The sequence below is a fragment of the Sturnira hondurensis genome, unplaced genomic scaffold (assembly GCF_014824575.4).
Source record: "Sturnira hondurensis isolate 20B ecotype Veracruz unplaced genomic scaffold, ASM1482457v3 Scaffold0010448, whole genome shotgun sequence".
NCBI classification, from domain to species: Eukaryota; Metazoa; Chordata; class Mammalia; order Chiroptera; family Phyllostomidae; genus Sturnira; species Sturnira hondurensis.
The window spans coordinates 2,830,289-2,853,487 of NW_028083079.1; the positions used below are offsets into that span (position 1 = coordinate 2,830,289).

The 23,199-nt window shown below is 44.5% G+C and overlaps 1 protein-coding gene across 2 annotated transcripts in view; it reads right to left on the reverse strand.

Moving 5' to 3' along the window:
* Window positions 1–23,199, reverse strand: part of ASTN2 (astrotactin 2) — an 829,294-nt gene that overhangs the window by 127,842 nt on the left and 678,253 nt on the right. For both annotated transcript variants that reach the window (XM_037059148.1, XM_037059147.1), the window contains exons 18-19: window positions 21,869–22,002; window positions 20,165–20,313 (exon numbers count right to left, since the gene is read on the reverse strand). In XM_037059148.1, the coding sequence (XP_036915043.1) occupies window positions 20,165–20,313; window positions 21,869–22,002 (283 nt within the window). The remainder of the gene's footprint in view (window positions 1–20,164; window positions 20,314–21,868; window positions 22,003–23,199) is intronic.

The window sequence follows — 23,199 nt, forward strand, 5'->3', positions numbered from 1 at the left end:
GCGATAGGGAGGTTCGACCCATTTGTTTCCAGCAGCTCCTGGATTTACCATCAGATTTTCATAGCTGCTACCCTTCAGCTGTATATAACTAAGTTGGGGGGGGGGCGCCTTTCTCAAGCCACAAAACACCCCTATTAAATTCTTCGCCCAGAACAATCAATGGTTACCTACTGACCTTACCTTTACATATCGAAGAGAGGTCATGCATGAGAACTTTCTCAGACAAAAAGGCTCAGCTCTAAGCTAACTTGCTGTCTCTAGATACAAAAACTGCTGCCACCTTTTTTAATGGGAGCTTCCCTTAGAACCAGAGGAAGAATAACAATAGAAAGTGACACCTCTCTCTTACCATGTGAAAGCACGTCACAACATGGTGAACAAAAGAACTCAGGCACAACAGAATGTGTACCATCTTATAATTTCTTTTTTCCATAGAGTTTAAAAACAGGTAAAATTAGTCTCCATTAATAGAAGCCAGGATAGTGATTTACCCGTGAGGAAGGGGCTGTGCCTGGATGGGAGCACAGGGTGAGCTCCTGGGACGCAGGCGACGTCCTGTCTGACTCTTGAGCTGGGTTCTGTTAGGGAGCTGTGTTCACTTTGTGAAAATTCATCAAGACACAAACTTAGGGTCACTGTCCTTTTGTGCACGAATGTCACATTTCCATAGGAATTTCAAAAAATAAAGGTGCTCTGCCAAAAATGAATGAAAGGAGAGAGAATAGTATATGCATTTAATATCCTAGAGGCTCGAAATCGTAAAGCGTTAAGGACAGAGAGACCTCAGAGGTGATCAGTTTCAACCACCTCATTTTGGAGAGAGAAAAACTGAGGTCCACAGAGAATCCCAAGATCACACAGGGACTCCTGCAACCCAGCCTTCCCTAATGTCGCTTCCCTGCCTCAGGTGAAAAAGCAGAGATGGGGCTGAAGCCTAAAGATAAGCCATGCATCAGGATACTCAGGTATAAAATGTTTTCAGACACCAATTAATCTGCCGTGCACATGGCCTGAGCAGCTGAGACAAGGCAGATGTGGCCACATAAATGTGTTGCCCATGACACATGGGTTGGAGGAGTGAGGCAGAGGCAGCTCTAAAGGAACAAAAGGAGAGCGTGTCTGCCAGGAATGCATGGGGAATGAGGATTCCAAAGAGGTCATCCAGGGAGACGCTGTGCCTGAACCCCAGAGAAGGCTGGGTACACTTACTGACATTCCAAACATCTGCGCTCTTGCAAGGGAGATAAAAGGGAATCTGCTTCCCTGCCTCGACCATGATATATGGGCTTCCGAGGCACTGGGTGTGGGCCGCTGTTGAAGGCATGATGCAGTGTTTGATGGATGAAGGCTGAGGAAACTCACTGGGCCACACATTAATTAAAAATTATCAAACTGTCCTGCTTGGCGGAATAGAATGCTAATGCCATTCTGCATGTGGACGTCAAAGGCAGAGAATGTCTGGAGGGAGCTAACCTGCTTTATATCTTTACCTTGATCCCACTTGTCTAAATCAGAGCCTCTGTTCTGTTGCCAAGGCTCTGTATAAGCCAGGACTGGCGGGGCCCGCTCTGTGCTGCAACCAGCCATGATCCTCACTTGCATTTAGCCACATTCAGGATGTGAAGGTAGGCTCTAATCACAGCCTAAGCCTATAAATACGCTCTGTGACTCTCCATGGCCCAGAGAACAGGTCCAAAATACCTTATTCTGGCATTCAAGACTCTGGTCCACTTGACCACAAACTCCAGTCTCTCTTGTGTTATGTTCCTCCAGGCACTTTCCTCTTCTGTCTTCATGGCCTTCTTGGTGGATGCTCTTTCCTCTGTCTGACTTTCCTCTTACTCCTTTCTGCTAATGAAACTCTTTTCATCCTTCCAGGCTGAGGTCAAAGGCCATTTTCTTCAAAAAGGCCTCCCTGGTCACCACTTCCCCAACTCGAACTAATCTTTCTTCCATTGTAAGTTTTTATATCTCTGCAGTCATATTTCCTTTCCACTAGATTGTCACGTAGTTGTCTATTTTTCATTTCTCTCTCCCTAGAATGAATGCTCTACGAGAGAAGGGATAGTATTTATCATGTTCTCCATTAGTTTCCAAGAACACAGCAATGTGCTTGGCATGTGTTGTAAGTCGTTCCGTGTACTGCACACATTTTCTAATGAGTACGTAAGGGAACCCTTGGGGTGGCCGCACATACCTAGTTTCTGATTTCAGCCTCGATTGCAGTGGACAGTGCCAGCATGAGACGAGGCTCACACTGTGCTGTTCCAGCAACCTCCACCTCCAGCACACGCCAGGTACGTCTCTGCTTTCAGTCCTGGGGCCTCCCCTGATGCCATGGGAGCTCTCAGCTCACACGGGCAAGCAGAGCCCAGAAGTGTAGGGAGCCAGAGTGGACACACTCCAGCTTCTCACACTCAGGCAATAATGCTGGAGGCACTTGTCTCCTTCGCAGACGGTGCCAGTGGAATCCAGCCCGTGTTAGCCCAGGAAGGACCTTGTGAGCACAACCCCAGCGTCGGCTTTCTCTCCAGGTGTCACTGCGCAAGCTCCCTCACAACTGTTTCCTGTGTGTGCCTACCGTGTAAACTACCCGCTCCCAATTCTTGCTCAGGCTCTGTTTTACATTCATCAACTTGAGAAACAAAACAAAAACCAAAGACAGGATGAACACCCGTCCTCTACTTTTAATTGTAGTTAGATAATTCAGGTAACTGCCTCTGGCATTTCCCCTGGGCCCGAACCAACTCTGGCACAGAAGAGATAGTCTGTGATTGTTTATCAGCTCGAAATGACTTAGAAATGACACAGGCCACTAGTCTCAACTTATAAACTACACAATCATCGAGACGGTTGTGCAAACATTCCACACATAGCTGACTCTAGGTGAGAAACGTTCGGAGAGTCCACTCTCACTGACCTTGGATTTCGTTCCGTCACTTCAGGTTCAGCCAGTTGAGCAGATTCGTCCAACAGGCCTCCCTCTGCTGCGGGCCTGCCAGTCCCCTGAGAAGTTCAGCTGCTGCAGAACAGCCAGAGCTGACCTCGCTCAGGTGTGATTCATCACGCACATGATGACAGCACATCTGTACCCAATGCATGGAACATAGAGACGTGCAGTCCCTGGCCCAGGATGTGACCCCAGTGGCTCAGAGCTTAAGTTTCCCTGTGATTCCTGCCTTGAAAACAAGCCCCAGCTCCCCCCATGCTCCCAGTCAAAAACACCCCTTAAAATTTGATTTATTTTTCATTATATTCTCCTCTCTTTCATTAAACAAAAATAATCCTTTTCCCTTTAGGAATTCCTTGGAAGCCATCAGAAGTGAGGGTAGGGAGCCTGGACTTCTGAGTGAGAAATAATTGGCTTCAAATCCTGACTCTGTCACTTAATAACTACACGTCCCTGGGAAAGTGACTCTGCCCCTCTAAACCTCAGCTTTCCCGTCTGTAAAATGAAGACAATGACAGCTGCTTTTCAGAATCATACTGATGATTAAATATTGTACAGAAGCACCTGGTAAATGAGTGCTCAATAAACAATGGTTCTCTTTGCTCTCCCTTTAATTAGCTTCGCACTTTTTCTGCAATGTCCGAGAAGTGCCTGGTATGGAACAGGCAATCAACAAGTACTACTCCTCTTGCTTCAGGTGCACTTTGGCTCTTTAGATTGGCTTCTTCACTTGTGGGTTCACGGCCAGGTTTCAGAACCTTTGACAATAGCAGGGGGCTGTGTCCCCTGCTCCACACGGGATACATCGCAAGACTCCTAGTGGATGCTGGAAACCTTGGACAGTACTGAACCTTATATATTATGTTTTCCCCCATATATACATACCTATGATGAAGTTGAATTTATAAATTAGGCACAGTCAGAGATTAACAACAATAACTAATAGTACAGTCAAACAATTCTAACAATGTAACATAATAAAAGTTATTTGAATGTGGTCTGTCTCTCAGAACACATCACTGTATTGTACTTGCCCTTCTTGTGATGATATACAATAACTGCCTCATTAAGTCAAGAACGTTCATGTTTTCACTTAAAGAAAGCACTTTACAACTGTGTCATAGCTGAACTGCCAGCGTCAATATGCTAGGGCACTGGGGCCGCTCTGAAGCAGAATAAGGACGGCTTGCACACGAGCACTGGGACACAGCGGCGGTGGATCTGATAACCGAGACAGCTACTCTGTGACTGGTGGGAGGGCAGCGCGCACACAGCCTGGGGACACTTGACAAAGGGAAGAGTCACGTCTCAGGTGGGACAGAGCTGGACATCTGGAGATTTCATCCATTACTCAGGACAATGCAAAACTTAAAACCTATGACTTGTTTATTTCTGGAATTTCCCCTTTAGTATTTTTGGACCTCAGTTGACCACAGGTAACAGAAACCACGGAAAGTGAAACCATGGATGAGGGTGGGGGGACGCCTATAATCCATATTTTTGGTACTTGGGATATAGCACAGAGAGACAGATGAGGGCCTTCCTCATTTCTATAGAGCCTGCATTCAAGAGTGGGAGAACAAAACATAAACAGGCAAAAACATACATAAAGGATGTTATTTCAGAGAATGATACGTGATGTGAGGGCAGTTATACTGGAGGATGTGATGAGGAGTGGCAGAGACGCGACCTTACACGGATGGGGGTCAGGGAGGCTTCTAAGTGAAGATAACAGCAGGTGAAGAAACCAAATGCCCTGAAGGAGCTCGTAATCCCAACGCTTGAGGGTGGAAAATTCTACCAGAGGGAAGTAGGTGTGGAGTAAGCAGCCAGGTGTGTCTGAGGACGTCCCAGAGGCTAGTGCAGTTACCGCCCTTCGGTGTTGCTGTAGTCAGCTTCCCAAAAGGCCGCTCAAAAAGGGAAACAGCTTGGGTTGTATTGTTTCTTCCAAANCAGAGACGCGACCTTACACGGATGGGGGTCAGGGAGGCTTCTAAGTGAAGATAACAGCAGGTGAAGAAACCAAATGCCCTGAAGGAGCTCGTAATCCCAACGCTTGAGGGTGGAAAATTCTACCAGAGGGAAGTAGGTGTGGAGTAAGCAGCCAGGTGTGTCTGAGGACGTCCCAGAGGCTAGTGCAGTTACCACCCTTCGGTGTTGCTGTAGTCAGCTTCCCAAAAGGCCGCTCAAAAAGAGAAACAGCTTGGGTTGTATTGTTTCTTCCAAATATAAAGAAAATGTCTCTCAAGGATGGTGAGAGAAATTTAGTCTCTCGCCTACTAGAAGGTATGGCTTTCATCTTTCTGGACTTTGAAAATGACACACTACTTTCTCGGAGGTTAATCTCCCCAGAACTCGATTCCTCCAGAGGATGACTGCTGCCCAGGAGAGGTCTGAAATAATGTGTGAGTGAACCCGAATCCATTGGTTTTGTGACCAAACTCTCTGGCACTTGAATTGTCAGTACTGAGGGCAGGAACTATTCCAGGACTCTTGATGTGTCTCCTAGGACCTGCAGAATCATATTTGTGAACTTGGAGTGACCTAAGTCGAGTCACTTTTCTGAGTCTTATTTCCTCACCAGTGATTAAGTGAAGGGTGAGGGGTTGGGGGGGCCAGGGGTAGAGGTTTATCCGTGAACTCCATGGTTCTTCCAGATTTCCTGTGATTCTGAAAGACCCTTTGCAATCATGAAGTGAACCCTTGGATGTGGTGGAAAGCACCCGCGCATCATCAGTGACCTGCATGCCTGAGGCTTTTAAAATGGGTCAGTGGTCTTCGAAGAAGAGCTGGAGAGCAACCTGGTCATTGTGGATTAAAGGGCAGTGGCAGTGGGGCCCATGCCTGTTCTCTCCTAAGCTGGTTTTTGTTCATTGTTGGTTATACCCAAATTCCCTCTTTCCAGGGCATTCCACTCTTACCTTTTCCTAGTGGGCTAGGTGTGGCCAGATCAGGGCAGGGCAATTGAATTATCCCTGCGGAGTCTGAGGTCTGGTAAACACAACTCCTTGATCTGCTCTCCAATGACTCCGGGGACGTACCCAGAATCTCCCCGTTGGGAGGCAGGAGAGGATGACTCAAGGAGAGGAAAGTTCATTCCAGGAAGGTTTTGAAGACTGGGAGTGGGATTTGTGGAGAGATCCAACCTGGACACTCCTAAGGGCACAGGGTATGGGAACTGATGCTGGGCTGGCAGCCAGGAGCTCCTGCCTATATGCTAGCCCAATCTTACTCACCAGGAGAATGAGGGGTAGTGACTTGACTTCTGAGATTCAGGTTCTTCATATGAATTGAGGGGGCTAGCTTAACTGATCTGTAAGGATCGTGTAATATGCTATTTTAAGAGTCTGGAAGTATGTGACCTAGTGGGCTACTTTTGAGCCTCAGTTTCTGCTTTTGTGAAAGTGAGAATATCAACAGTGACTTCATCACCGAGTTACTGTAGGATTAAATGAGCTTATCACTCCACCACTACTGGGTTCATTCAGTGCACCCCGTTAGTGGCTACCCATCAGCCTTCTGCTGTGCACCAAACTCTGCTAGGAGGGAATGTACAAACAAATACAGTGATGAACCAGAGAGATATATGCTCACAGAGCTAGAAGTCTTGAGGGGAACAGAGCAAACACTAAAAAATGAAAGCAATTTTTTAAAAAGACATTTGTGTTATTATTCAACAGTCAGCTCAACACCTCTGCCCTTGTTATGAGCAAACAGCAGACGAAGATAGCCCAAGATATGGCTAATACAAAAACTCTCAAAGAAGGGTGTTCTTGGACCCTGGCCAAGGTTAGAGATGTCACATAGCTCAAATATCTACAGGGGTGAAGCAGGTAACGCAAATTAATGCAGTGAGTTGGATGTCAGACAACCTGGAACAGAAGAACTATGACAAACTAGAGCTCACAGATGTTCTCTAAAGTGGGTAGCTGCTGCTCATCTCTGCTACCTACTACTTCCCTCTGGGGGTGTGAGTTTGAGATTGCTAGAACCTAATCTTTTTCAGCCAGGAATCCAGAATTTCATGTAAAAATAGTCCACATTTCAAATTACTGCAACTTGTTAAAAAATTAAATATACGATATAGCCACTGGTTTGCTACCTGTAGCTTAAGGGCAATTCTTACAGATAAGTAATTGTGTCTGTTTTCAAAGAGGACGGTAAGGACAAAGGAAAAAGGATGCAGGATTACTGTATGTCTCCCAAGTGCCTGCCGGGGATCCCACATACACCATGCATTGTTTCATTTACTGTTCACAGTAATGCTGGGAAGTGTCGGTGGTTATTTCTCATTTTGGCCCCCTAATACATTCACATATGGGACATGTGTTTTGAGAGACACTGGTACAGACATATAAGATTCTGGCAGAATGAGGGAAACTAAATAGAGAGGCAGAACTAGAGACAGGGAAACCTGGTGAAAAAAGTTACATTGGAAATATCGAGAGTACCCTTGTGGAGAAGTAAAAGAGGGCAGATTCAAGGTATGAGGGAGAAGTAACTTACAAAGATTTTTTAAAAGTCAATCACAAATGTCCTAGAGGGAAATCCTACTTCCCTCTCACCTTCCACAGCCGAGGGAGCAGGAAGGGACCTGATGGCTGTATAATTGGTCCTGTGTATCCATGGTTTCTGCATCTGCAGAGGTAACCAACCACAGACTGAAAATACTGGGGAAATAATGTCATGTTGTTGCTGGCATGTACTCTACAGTTAGGCCTACGAGGGCCATGTCTGCTGAACATGCACAGGCTTTTTCTCTTTATTCTCTCAACGCTACAGTGTAATAAAGATTTGCATAGCATGTGCATTGTATTAGGTATACGTAATCTAGAAATGATTTCAAGTATATGGGAGGATGTACATGGGCTATATGTGTATACTACACCATTTTACATAGGGGCTTGAGTATTGGCGATTTTGGTATCTGTGGGGGTCCTGAAACCAACCCCACCCCAATTCCACAGATACAGAGGGACGGGAGGAGCTGTGCTCCTTTTCTCATCTTCACTTTTCACCTTGCGCCTGTCTCTTTGATGCTTCTGCTTAGCCCTTTGTCGGCCATCCGTCCAGCTGGGCAATGGAAGCTGGACCTTGGTCTACAGACTGGACCTCAGACTACAGACGGGGCTAGCCAGCCTAAGCCATGATGCTGCACAGAATCCTTTCTTAGCGAATCGAAGTTCTGCAGAAAAGACCACTCGGCCATTCTAGATTCCCAAATCTGAGAGCTTCTTGCCACTGGCTGGCATTACACTGACAATACAGAATGGAAAATGATGTGCATTAAAGAGTCAGGGGACCCAAATTCAATTTATGACCCCACTCTTCTTCGAAGTGTGACCTTCAACCAAACACTTCACAAAACTGCCCTTCAACTCCCTCATCTGTAAAATGGAGATGATAATTATCTCCTACTTAGAAGGATTAATTTGTGAATAAAGTGAGATAATAGGTTCAAAGGTCCTTCAATTAATCTTTAATAGAGCAGCCAGGGTGATAAAAGTTTTCAACTTCAGCATTCCTTAAACATCATCATAACCTCCGCCCTCCCACAGTCCTTTCCTGCAGCCACACTGCCCTTTTATTCCGTAAGGCCACTGCTTATGCTCATCCCTCTACCGGACATACTCTCCACGCTCACCACCCCCCCCCAGCCCTCACTGCATCTCACCAGTTCCTGCTCACACTTCATGTCATTCCCTACTACACACCTGGCATTCTGCTAGGCACTGGGGATAGAGTGATGAAAAGGATGAACCCAACTCCAGCTTGGAGGGGCTAATATTTTAGTGAGCCCAGCAAATGCTATACCCATCCACCCCCCCCAAATCCAAGTGCATTCGTCAGAACTGCAGTAAGTGCTACCGAGTGAGTGTCAAATGCTATAAATTTACATGATCAATGAGAGGCCAAATCTAATCTAAGATTCAGATAAGTGACATCTGAGCTGAGACCTGAGTTTATAGACCCACATACCAGAGAAGATTGGTGATATCAAGAATAGATAAAAGGACAGAAAAGAAGGCAATGACAATAATTCATAACTTTGTAGGCCATGTCAATTTTTTCCATTTAGTTAGAAGATTTATAAAAAGCTCCCCAGGGGTTTAAATTAGGCAAGGGATACTTATAAGTCAGATATATATTCATCAAATGTTTATTGAGCATCCAAGGTATTCCAGGCACTGGATATAATCAAAAGTTATATTTTGAAGGGTAACTGTGGCTTTAGAACTGAGAATGGAAAGAGGGAAAAAGTGGCTGATTGAAAACTAATTACAAGGTGATTGCCAGAGATGAATGCTGGCTTAGACTAAACAAATGAGAATAGAAATAAAGGAGTAGATTTACGAGACAATGTTGTATGTCAGTTATATCTTAATAACACTGAAAAAGAAGGGATAGTGGAAATCAAAGCAAAATAACTTGGTTATGAATTGAATAGGAGGATCAAAAAGAGAAAAAAGCTAATAAACCTTGCAGGTTTTGCTCCAAGGAACAGAATTTATAGTAGTACCAGTCATAGAGGGAGTAAATAAACACTTGGATAGAAGCATGTTTACGGGGAGATGGTAACAAGTTTAGTTTTGGATGTGCTGAGTTTGAATTGCTTATGAGACATCAGATTGTACGTGACTATAGTCGGATGGATGTGGGTGGAGAGCTGGGAAAAATGAAGCGGAAATATAAATGTCAGGGAAAAGAATATATTGACTGCTACCATGGAAGTAGATATGGTGGCAAACAAAGAGAGTTTACATGGAGAAAAAAGGAAGAAGGTACCAGACTAACATCTAAGGAGCTTTAAGCGTTAACAAATGGATCAAAAGACCCAACCCAGCTGGAGAGGCAGATGGTAAACCAGGGGAGTGTGGTGTCAAAGAAGCCAAGAGAAGCAAAGGGTTCAGAAGAGAATGGTCAGCCCTGAAGAATGCCTGAAGGTATCATGTACGTTTCTAACCCAAAAAGTCACTGGAGGTCACAGGTGTTTATGGAGATAAAATGTTAGTAACTTGGTGGGAGCAGGAGACAGTGAAATAAGCTGAGGAATGAACAGAAAACGAAGAAATGAAGTCAGCCACTGAAGACTTGACTTTTGAAAGTGTGTTTATAAAGAAGAGAAATCATTATGGTGGAGGGAGATGCAATGTTTTTTCTTTGTTTTAAAAAGGAATACTTATAAACATATTTAAATGATGATAAAAATAATCTAATAAAGAAGGAGAGATTAAATGTATACAATGTAGGAAGATAACTGATAGGCAAAGTTTCCGGAGAATTTAGGAAGGTATACAAAACAGTGCAAAACGGGATTTAATGTTATGGAGAAGGAAGGGCACCACCTACTTAACATCAGAAGGGAAGGGAAAGAGTGTGCATACAAACGCATACAGATTTAAAATAGTTACATAATGAAGTTGAACTACTCTTGTACCACTTTCCAGTGAATGATAAGACAAGGCTATCTGCTGAGAAAGAAGGAAGGATGGGGTTTTAGGAGTTTAATGGCAATGAAAAAGAAAGTAAATTGGTAAGCCTAATAGGATTACTGGGAAAGCCTATTTGACGGGTGATCTATTGGTGTCCAGTGCTCTCAGCTGCGTGCGTTTCTGCAGTTGACTCCCTGGCACAGGAGAAGATGGAGAGGAGCATGCACCCAAGTGTCTGGGCAACGGAAGGGCAGGAAGGCAAGGGAGATCAGGAGGCCATTAACGGTGATTAAAATATGAAGCAAGGACTCCACAGTGTTGTCTTAGTCCACTTGGGCCGCCGTAACAAAACACCACATACTGGGTGGTGATACCAAGCACTGGAAGTCCTATTGAATCAAAATATGCACGGCAGGAGTGGGAGATCCATACAACTGGCAGGATAAAAGATTTTGATCACAGAATGAGACATTGGGACTAACTAATAGTTTTTTGATGGGACAACATCATGAGGACCAAGTCCAGGGTGTGACCTGGGATTGGTGGCTGAGGGGAAGTGAAGTAAAGTCCCCTGGAGATGAGCAGAGTGAGGAAATGAGAGAGTGGACTGTTGGACAAGGCCTCCAGGTGCACTTGAACTCGTCTGTTGTGATGACAAAGGCACAGATGGAGAGAAAGCTCCAAACCAATAGTTTAGGTACTTAGACAATCAGTTTCAATTGAGGCAAGATTCGATAAAGTCTGGATTGTAATTTCTTTTTGAGGAATGACTGAGTTTCGTGAACATAAAGCAGGATGCATTTAGCACTGACAAAGTCTTTGGCTGGAAGGCAGGCACTCGCCTACTGTAATTCTTCCCTGGCCTTGAAGGAGGTTCTGGAGGATGCAGAGGAAAAGGGAACTTTCCTTCTCTTGGCATCTGTAATGGGCATCTGCCTCTAAGGTCATGCATGGCAACAGGTAGCAGCACAAAGGAAGTGAGACCTGAAGAGCAGTTGTTGTTGTTGTTGTTGTTTTCAGCCAAAGGGGTGAGCTCCACATGGAGGCTGGTGGTCTTGAGCATGAGGGCTTGATCAGTATGATTAATTACAGGGACCAGAATCTCAATTAGTCACCTCACTTCCTCTAAGTAGCCTTTACTGACCCCAATAGACTGAGTTAGGAAACCCTATGCTGTGCTCTTACAGCATCCGAATTAGCTCAAAAACCTATCATGCTATAGAGTCATTCCTTGCAGAGTCACATCTCTCTCCTACTGGACCACAAGCTCCATGAGGACAGGAATCATGCCTGTCTTGTTACCAGGCCTTCCCAGCATGTTCTGCAGTGTCAGGACCATAGTAAGAGCTCCATACACATTAATGGCATGAATGACTATGCTTTGTGAATGGTAATAAAAAAATACTCTGTGATAGAGAGGGCAGGTTGGGTGGCATGGGGGAAGGGGGAGAATTAAGACCCTCCAAGTGCCTTTTTCCCTTTGGAGGTCCCTGCGTCTAGAAGCCTCTCACCCGAGGAGCAGCTGGAGTGACAGAAACATTTTCTGAGGACCTAAGATCAGTTCCAGATGTTTGCAGTCATGTCGGTTTGTACCTCACCCTGTAAAACATATTTTCCTCACCACCCCGCCTCCACTCTGGCTGAGGGAGTGGGGCCCAGTCTCCAATGACATCACCTCCCTCAAGCTGGTCCAGCACAGGCAGACAGCAGGCGGGTGAGGGCCCCTCCAGCTCCTTAGACAAAGTGTAGGGTTCAGCCATGGCCTGTGCTGCTTGAGGAGCTGTGCATAATTTCCACAGGGTTTCACGCACAGCTCCCAGGTCACTGGTCCCTCACAGCCACTGTGGCCACCACCCATCCCCTCTGCTCCTGGGGGAAGCACGGTGTTGCTGTCCCTCCCCTTAAATTATTCCCCACACAAATTCACTTCCATAACTACTACCCTTCACTTGAGAAGATCTTCAGTCAAAGGTGCTAGATGGGATGGTGGTCCTGCTGGGGGTGTCTTTTCAGTTGTAAATTAGACTTAATGGAAACAAGGAGAAAGAGGATATAAAATGGGGATGGGGGCAGTTAGAGATGTCCTCTGATCATTCTGGACATGACTCGTGACCTAGCTCTAAATGAGTCGACACGAGCAACTTATACCTGAGCCAGCCTGGAAAGATAAAAACAAGAACAGATAGGCTGTGACATGGGCAGAAGGTGACATGGAGTGAGAAAGACAAAAGAAGAGACAGAGAGGAAGATACAAAGAGACACACAAAGAAATAAAAAGAAGGAGGTGGTGGGAAGTCAGGAAAGGGTAGAGGGAGGAAGAGAGACAGGAGCTGAAAACTGGCAGCAGAAGAGCCTGGTGCTGATCATCTGGGGAGCAGACCATCCGGCTCCCAGATGCCAGGACAGAGAGGGGCACTGACCAGCCCCAGATGCTGCTGCCTTTCGTGAGGAGGGCGGGGAGACGGTGGGGAGGCCAGCTGAGCCAGCTGGCCTCCCATCCCTGAACCAAACAAGCTAAAGCTTGGAATCCTGTGATGAGAGAAAGAAATCTCTGATTTTTAGAAGGTTAAGAAAAATCCAGTAGAGGATGAAGAAAATGCAGAGGAGTGCAGTGGGAGATGATGACGTTGGCTAAGACCCTTCCTCTTCCTGTCTTCATTCTTCTGATCCCTCCAAGGAGGAAACTGAGCCCCTGTCCTTCTGCTTCCTCAGCCTTTTTCTCCATAGGTCAAACAGGAGATGTGGAGTCATGAAACTTGAAGGTCCTTCTATTCTGAGCTTTAGGGGTTCTCAGAACCTGGCATCTATAAAAGCGGTGATGACAAAGAAGCATGGGGTCTGAAAGGCTACATTCCTTACTAGGTCAGAGCCCTTTAGGTGGCATCAGGTGGCTCTATATCCCATCCTGTCCCCTAATTGCCATCTGCCTCTCAGTTTATTCTCAACCACAGCAAACCACATGAGAGGTAATAGGACTGGTAGAGAGAAGTTTGGACCTAGTGGGGAGAGTGGGCCAAGAAACCAGAGCCCCTCTTCTAGTCCTACTCTCCCACTCAGTCATCATGTGTGTACTGTCTGGACAAGTCCCTCCCCTTCCTCAGCCTTTTCCCCTGTAGGTCAAACAGGAGATTTGGAGTCATTAAATCCGCTGTGCCTCAGCCCCCTTCTTATTCCCACCTTCCTGCATCTACCCCTGCCCAAGAGGCTGAAATCCATGCCAACTGCTCTGATGAGGCCACACAAAAGAACCAACTCTCTGTTTTTAATACTGATGCCAGATTAGCACACAGGGAATTTAGACACCCCTTGACACAAGCCTCATTCTGCTCCAAACAAATGGAACAGGAGGGTACTCACGCTTCAATTTCCCAGTAGGGTCACAGAACCAACGAAGCCATGGCTTCTCTGAAGGAAACAAAATGGGGTTGCAGGCAGGGGACGTACACAAGGAGACAGCCTAAGCATTTCGGCAGCTAGTTCAAAGGGGTGTTGAACAGATGGTAGCCATAAAGTGTGCCTGTGTGTGTGTGTGTGTATGTGTGTATGAGGGAGAGAAAGAGAACTGTGTAGGCATGAATATCTGTGCACACGCACGCGTGAGCTCACAAATAAATAAACAATTCCAGTGCTGCATTCGGCTGCCAGCAAAAACCCAGAGAGATCACAGGAGAAAGGCCACATTTCCCTGTTCTGGCCTCACCTGGCCAAACGTGTGAGTAATCCTAATTCTCTAGCCAAAACAAGTCTTCAGCTTCGTTTTGGTGTTTTCTTCCTAACATGTAACTCTCCTTTTCCTCTTTTTAACTCATGAAAATGAGAAGCAATTAAAATTTATTAGTAACTACTATGTGTCAAGAACTGCGCTACATTCGACTTTCAAGGTGGCTTGTGAAGTAGGTGGTATTTGCCCCATTCCACAGGGAGAGACACAGAGGTCTGGAAAGGATGTTGACTGGCCCTAGATTTCTCAGTGAGATATGGTGAAAACTGAAAGCAGAAGCCAGGTTTTCTCAAGTCCATAGTCCTTCATTAGGCTTATACACTCCAAGAAAAAACTCAATCGAATGAGCTGAAATTTTCCATTTTCGGCCAGGTTCAGTTTCCAGGTGGTTGAGATGTTGGAAGGGTGGCATTGAGGCAAAGAAATGAGTTTTTTGCTTCCTTTTCCACCTACAGCATCAAATGATCATGCCATTTTAGAAGGCCTACTATGTACGCAGGTAGTCTCTAAAACTACATAAGACATGACAGCACGCAAGGAATTAATGTCAGAATTGAAAAGTTAAGACATGTACATGTCTACCCATATAAAATTCAATTCAGGGAACATTGAACATCCACGCATATTGGGCACAGTGGGAAGATCCCAAGTTACAAAGACACAAAAGTCAGTATCTTATTTCCTTCAAGACAATTGCCCACTGAAATACCAGGGAGTGGGGAGAATGAATGTCAAGTTGCAGATGGAAGGGCTAGAAGAACCTTTCAAGATGGAGCAAATACTGTGTCATTACCTTCAAACTTCTGAATGGCAGCAGGAAAGAAGGGGTAATGTCTATGTGAGGTGACTCCAGGCCAACTAACTAAAAAAAGCAAGTGTTACCTATGTTAAAAAAAAAAAAGAAAGAAACTCTTGGGTCAGAGCAAGTGGTTTTTGGACTATGGAAAAGATGAATCTTGGATTTCCATTTCTGGACTAGATGGAGAAACAGGGACTAGAATGATTTACCCTACTGTCTAAAACATTAAGAAACTCTTTACAAATAAAAGAAATGTACATAAAACAAGTTTTCAAACTGGAAATCAAGCAGCAAAGACAGAGATCCTCAATGATAAAAAACACATTGTGCGAGCCCTAAAATCTCCTCAAATTACTCTCTTTAGAGAGTTTCCAGGTAAATGTATAGAGAGAAGGGTGCCTGGTAGATTCCCTTAACTGAGAAGACAGAGTTTTCAGTCCCAGAGACCCAAGTGACTAGAGTTTCTAGGGTACAGCAAGGAAGAGGAGAAAGCTGTACAGAGAGGAAATTAAAGAGATCTGTGGAGGGTCGGTCCCCTAACCACATTCAGCAGAACTGTGATAGACGAATCTTCCTACCAATTTAGGAAGATTCGGTGGAACAGTGCCAGTGCTCATACATGGGCCAGAATTAGTGTTTGTTCCTACCAGCAACACTGAAAAATCTCATAATTTGTGGGCCATTGTATAGAGGACATAGAAGAGTCTGGCCTCGGTAGTAGGAATAATTAGCCCTAGACTAAACATTGCTCTGGTTCAGTTCTACCTAACGAATCTTAAAAGCAAGATCCAAAAAATCAAACTGTTTCCAAGTAAATGTTTCCCAGAACAGAGTTCAAAAATACAGGGTGGGGAAAAGTAGGGTCACAGTTATGAGTATGTAAAACACAGAGTTCTTTCTTATATTATTATTTTCCATACAAACAACTGTAAACCTATTTTTGCCCCACCCTATATTTATTTATAGGACTAAAAATATTCAGCAACCAACAAGACAAAAATCACGATGTCTGGCATTCAATCAAAAATCACCTAGCACACAAAGAAGCAGGAAAATGCAACCCATGATGAGGAGAGAAATCAATTCATTTAAACTGATCCAAAACTGACACAGATGTTAGGATGAGCAAACATTACCCCAGTTATAACTCTTTTCCATATGCTGAACATGTTAAAATATGCCATATAATAAGAAGACACAAACTGAATTAAAGGTGAAAATTACAAAGTCCAGATTTTTAAAAAAATTTTATTCACTAGATGAGATGAACAATTGATTAGACTTTGAGGATGGTATTGAAGATGTAGCACTAGAAACAATCTAAAATGAAACAAAGAGAAGAAAGAAGTTTTGTAAATGAAAAAGGTCAACTTCATGTGGCTAACTACATATGCGATTGGAGTCACTAAAGGAGAAAAAGGAAGAACAGAGAAAAAAACATTTAAAAAAATAATGGCTCCAAATTTTCCAAATGTGAAGAAATTGTAAACTCACTCACAGATCCAAGAAGCTCAATGTACAATACATGGTAAATTTGCTCAGCACCACTAATAAGGAGAAAGTCTTAGAAGCAACCAGATAAACCAAGATAGGAATATAGGCAGATTTCTCATTGGGAAAATGCAAATAACAAAACAGAGGAGCAACCCTTTAAAATTATTTTTTTTAGTCTGTCAATTAAGAATTCTGTACCCAGCAACACTATAGTACAAAGAGAAAGCAGGAATAATTTATCACTAACAGACCTGAAATAAAAGAAATAGTAAAAGACAATGTTCAAGCAGAAGGACAATAAAACCAGATATATAAAATAAATGAAAATACAGATCTATAAAAATATAGAAGGAAATAAATAAAGAGTAGCAAAAATGGTAACTACATTAATAAATATATAAAATTATTTCCTTATTATGTGAATATATTTATAAGACAATTTACTATGTATGGAAAAATAATAACAATGAATTATGGAATGTGTAACATAAACACCAGTTAAATGTACAACGGAGCAAAAAGGCTTGGGAGGGGAGAAAACAAAGTACACTATAATAAGGTTCCTACAACGTATATGAAAGCTGTGCAACAGCACTCGAAGGCACACTGCGATGTGCTACATATCATGTACACCTAAAGTAACCACTAAAATAACAAAGGGTGCTTACAGCTTATAAACCAACAAAGGACATAAAATGGAATCATAAAACTACTCAATCCAAAAGATTAAAAAAAAAAGAAAGAACAAAGAAAGATGGAACAATAGAAAACAAAGAGCGGAGATGATACATTTAAACCTTACCACAACACCATATTAAATATAAATATATTTAATATAAACATAAATGGTCTGACCCTAGCTGGTGTAGCTCAGTGGATTGAGCATGGGCCTGTGAAGCAAAGCGTCGCTGGTTCGATTCCCAGTCAGGGTACATGCCTGGGTTGCAGGCCAGGTCCCCTGTAGGGGACACATGAGAGGCAACCAACCCCACATTGATGTTTCTCTCCCACTCTTTCTCCTTCCCTTCCCCTCTCTCTAAAATAAATAAATAAATAAACAAAATATTTTTTTAAATGTGTCCTTTAAAAAAATAACTATAAATATAAGTGGTCTAAAATGGTCTAAATACACCAATTTACAGATAACAATGTCAGATTGAATTTTTAAAGAAAAGACCCAACTATATGCTGTCTTACAAGAAACACGTTTTAAGTGTAATGTCATTAATGATATAAAAGTAAAAGAAGGAGAAATGGTAGACCATTCTAACAATAGTCAGAAGGAAGCTGGAGTATTTATATAAACATCAAACAAAGTAGATTTTAGAGCAAAAAATATCACAGGAATACAGGTAACCATTTCAGGATGATAAAGGGATCCATTCGTCAAGTGGATAAAACAATTCTAAATGTTTATACATCTAATAACAGAGCCCACGTTACCCCACTCAGGGCATGGACAGTGTGTAGGTGGCAGGAATCAGGGCAGGTTCTTTACCCCCTCCCCAACAAAGCCATTTCCGCCTTTCCGGTCTGGGGCAACACGGGGCCTCTTCTTCCTGTCGAGCCCCCTCCTCCCAGTGATGAGAGGCAGCTGCGGGAAGCAGGGGCACTGCCTCCCTGCACCGATCCCCTGTACATACGTGGGGTGTGTTACCTTCAACAAGCTCAGAACACTTCTATTAGCCTACACCTAGGCAAAATCTTCTAACACAAAGCCTATGTATAATAAAATGATGGATATTTTATGTAATTCATTATACATATCATTTTTACATCATTGTAAAGTTGAAAAAGTGTAAGTTGAACATCATAAATTGGGGACCATCTGTAATTCTGGGCTTGGAGCTTTTCTTAAAGATGTTAACTACTACTTTAATTCTCTAATATCTATGGGGTTATTCAGGTTATCTATTTGTTATTGAGTTGATCTTTGGTAGCTTGTGGATTTCAAGGAACTTGTTCATTTCATGTAAGTTATAAAATTCACTGGCAAAACATTGTTTATGACTTTTTATTATTTTCTATTCTGGAATTTATGGTGATATCATTCTCTTATTCTTGATATTAGTATTTTTATCTCATCTCTCTCTTTTTCTGATCAATATGGCTAAAGGGTTATGTAATTTATATTCTCAAAGAATCAGCTTTGGTTTCATCTGTTTTCTCCATTGTTTTTTATTCCATTGATTTCTGTCCTAATCTTTCTTATTTCCTTCCAATTATGTCCACGGACACAGAAAATTAAATAAACATTTCTAATTAAAACAACACAGAGCAAAAGCCCCTCGGCACACTAGCATTTAGTCCCCCACTTTCAGCGGGGCGTTATCTGAAGAAGGAGCTGGGAGGGCAATGGGCCCGGTTGGGAAGCCCGGCTCTGCCACCTGCTGGCTGTGGGAATTTGGGACAGTCACATATTTCTGGGACTCATTTATTGGATCACGACACGAGATTGGGACTCAGCCATTCAGAGGGGGACATCAGCAAACCGGCAGCATAGACATTTCTAACACTCATCCCCACTCCCCACCTTCTCTAACCATCCCACCACGCCCCAGAAAGATCCACTTGAACTATACACGCCCAAAATACTTTCATGAGAACTAAGGTTTCCAGGGGAAGGGGTATAGCATCCAGGTAAAGTCAACAAATAAGAAAATTCGAGGAGGGTAGGAAAGAGAAATTCACATTACTCCCATAACCTCTCTCCCAAGCTTGGGCAGCCCAGTGCAGAGAGAGAAACCCTCCCTGTGAAAGAAAGAGAGAGAAGTGATCACCCAACTTCACCAAAGACCCCAGAGCAGCCCACCCCAGCACCAGGCTGACCCCCATGGCTGTAGGTGACTCCTCCATGGGCAAGGCTCCTGTGAACCCAAGTCCCTGCCTCACCCCAGGGGCTGCTGACTCTCGCAGCCCCAGAAGCTCCCAGGGCACCAGGCTCCCAGCAGACTCCCACAAACACAGGCCCCAACCTCCACTGGTACCTTCCAGCTCCCATGGCCTCAGGTGGCCCCTATGGCCCAGTCTGCTACTCAGCGCCCATAAATCCTGAGCCTCGGCTTTTGGCTGGGCCTAACATCAGGCTAACTACCACAGACCCAGGCTTTTGACCCAACTTAGCACCCGGCCAGCACCCATGGACACCTGAACACCAACCCCATCCTCATGGCTCCAGCTACAAGACCAGCTCCCATGGACCCAGGCCCCCAACTTGCCCTAGAGGCAGACCTGCCTGGGCAGACCCAACCTCCAGGATGAGAGCTTCTCAGCTGTGTCCAACACTTAGAAGAACTTAGAGAGCGCTCTCGGTTACAACCAAATGTAACACTCCCAAGGCCACTTCACTCATCTGCTCCTGCACGTCTGAATCCTTTCCAAATTCCTCCTCCCCAGCACTTAAGACAGTGACCTCGGCACTCTCACTAGAGAAGGCAATTCCTTGAATTGCTTTATGTCAGTCCCAGAGATAATATATTTACAGAAAAGGTCAAGTCCCCTTCTGAACTAACTATTTGATATATGACTTTGAGGATCCAACTCCGAGAATCAGTTCTTTCCAAACACAATTTGCTATCTTTCCCTTCTGAAATCATACCGAAAAGCACGCAGGTGTGGGTGCCAGGTGACAATCACCAAACGATGAAACCTCCTGATGCCTTCTCAGGTCAGATGACACCCAGTCTCCAGAGGCATGAGAAATCCCCAGTTTCCCTCCTTTGTCCCATTATCCTGAGACTGGGGAAAATCATGAGCTTTCTCCTTACCTGTGTAGAGGTCTGTGTCTGTGTATTCATCCACTTTCTTGTGCTGCAGAATATAATCAGACACCTTGGTCCCAATAGCTGGCTGAACATCCACCCACTCCAGGGAGACCACGGTGCTGGAGGGCTCCACCATTGGGGACAGCCGCAGCCTGGAGGGAGTGACAGGGAAGGGTGTTTGTTTGTCAGCTGAAATGGGCTGAGCCCCAAAAGAGTCTGCATGCGTCAAGATTAAAAGCATGGGATTCAGCCTGGGTTCAACCCCTGATTCACCCACAACACCACCACCTTGTACAAACTTGGGAGGTTGTTAGAGCCCTTGCAATCCCCATTTCCTGGTGCATAAGATGGTACTAAGAAGAGCTTCCTTTGAGAGTCAATTTGGAATCCAGTCAATTAATCCAAGCACACAAAATGGGCTTAGGGAAAGTTTATTAGTTTTCTATTTATTTAAACTATATTCTCAATGATGCCTCCTTGTCAATTCAATTGGCAGTGCCTTCAAACACAGAAGCTTTCAATCCCTTGGCCATTTTAAATTCTCCAATACATCCAATAACTCTTTAATATTCTGAAATCAATATTCCCTCACAGAGGGCAGGAATTCTGGTAAATCCTTTTATGAAGCGAAAAATAATAAAATAAAATAACAGAATAATTAAAGGTTAAAACTGGAAGGCTCCTGAGAGAGGGGGGAGTGTAATTCCCCCACCTGACAGATGGGGGGAGTAAGGCCCAGCAAAGGGAAATGATGTGCACCAAGTCACACAGCTAGTCAGGTACAGAACCACGATGGGAATTTTGCCTGTCCTCAGTCCAGTTTCCTTCTGCCTTGCCAATACACCACACTATCTCTTTAATGTCATTCTTTTCACCCGTCCAAGGGGCCTTATGGGACTCTGGTTCCCCAATATCAGCTCCTGCTCAGCTCATGTATGTTCCTTGCACCACTCTGCCTCTCAGTCGCCATCCTGCACTGATGCTGACCTTTGAGAAGGTCAGCAGGTTCGACTTCCTCAGGGTGGACTTCCTGCATCAGACACTCACATTGCTCTGCCTTTTCCCAAAATGAAACTCGTGTCCCCCATCCAAGCTTCCCCGATGACCTCCCTCCCCTCTGACTAAAGCAGCCCCACACGACTCCCTTCATTAGCCCCTCTTTGTTTTTATAACTTAATTTTTTAACTGTATATTATTTTCCTGTTTTGGCTTTGACACCTGTCCCCCTTACTAAACAGTCAGCTCCCTAAGTTCACAGACTGTGCCTGAGTCATTTATTGATGAATTCCCTAGTGTCCAACATACAGCAGGTGTTCAAAAATTATTCATGGAATGAATGAGTAAAGCAAAGTTTCTTAAAGAAGGTTCTATACCTTCTTGATCTCAGTAGCCCCAGTGTCCAACACCGGACAAAGCAGCAGTCAGTGCCATGGGAACCTTGGCTGAATGGAAGAGTCAAGGAAGTAATGATGCACCAAGTGACATCATTACAACAGCACAATGCTGAAGTATCGGTGTCTCCCTTTGAGCCGGTTGCTGTCCCACCAAAGTTCCCAGCTTTCTTAAAGAAAGAGGCAGGGCCCAGAGACCACAGTAAACTCTTGACACACCCTGAGAACAGAAGCAAGTCACAGCCTGGACTAGCAGGACAGGAGTGTGAATCCATGGAAGGGGGTGGCCAAAGGAGGGGGGGCCATACATACGTACACCGGCTGGGGGAGGGGGCTGCAGTTGGGGAGCCCACTGGCATCAAAGGCGCTGAGGTCACACCTGCACCAGTCATCGATCACGTCCCCTTTTCCTGAACACCAGTAGGAGCTCATCAGTGCACTCTTGAAGGCCTGCAATGGAAGAGGACAGAAGAAATGATGACGACCATGGGCAAGAGACTGGAAGTGAAGATGCCAGTGGCTGTGATAGTAGCTGGGCAAAATTTAAGAGCAATCAGTCCTTCCTAGGCGCAGGACACTATCTGGCATCTAAATCCCTACCCAGCACTCTTCCACCAGATCTTCCCATTCTGAGCCATTCTCTACCCAACAAGCCAGAACGATCACTGAGCCAGGACAGTAACAGCACCCACTGAGAACCTCCTCTGGGCCTGGCACTGCACCTGCCTTCACTCATTTCATCTTCACCACCACACACAATAGTTCTATATCAGTGTAATTATCATTGTTATCATTTCACATTCTGCAAATTGGAAAACTGAGTCACAAAGGAGGTAAGTAACTTGCCTGAGGTTCAAAGCTAATAAGAAAAGTGCTGGGATCTGATCCAAGACTGTCTGGCTCCAGACCCTGTCTTCTTAAACATCTTGCTACACTGCTTGGTGTAGAAGTCTGACCTCCCTGCTTAGAAACCTTCAGAGGTTCCCCATGGCCATCAGGATAAAGTCACAACTCCCTGCTCTGGTTCCCAAGCACATGCCCAGGCTCATGGGTCACCACTCCTCTGACAGTCCTCTGCACGCCACCATCTACCTTCCTTCAACCACTGATATTTGCACCAGCAGTGAATTCCTGCTCACGTAAAGTATGCTCTAAATCAGAAGGCAGCAAATTGTTTCCGCAAAGGGCCAGCCACTAAATATTTTTGGCTATGTGGCTAGGTAGCCTCCGCCACAGCTACTTAACTGTGCTTTTGCAGTACAAATGCAACAAAAGCAATACTTTAAAAAAAAATGGGCATGATTGGGTTCTGATAAAGCTTTATTTACAAAGACAGGCAACTGGCTGAACTTGGCTTGAGTGTCATAGTTTGATGACCCTTGTTCTCAATGATGATTAATGTTCTATTTAATTGCAATATGCTTCATGACCTTTTGTTGGAACATTCTTTTCTCTCTGTTGGAATTTTGCCCAATCCCCCCCGCCCCCAACCTCTTTCCCAGCTCCTTGTACTCCTACAACTCACTGTTTGGGTCTAAAGTGGTACATTTCTTTTTCTGGGGACCCCACTTTGGCTTTCTTCAGGGACCCTGCTCCTCTCCTGGCCACCATAACACACTAGACCACACCCACCCAGCAACGCCCTTG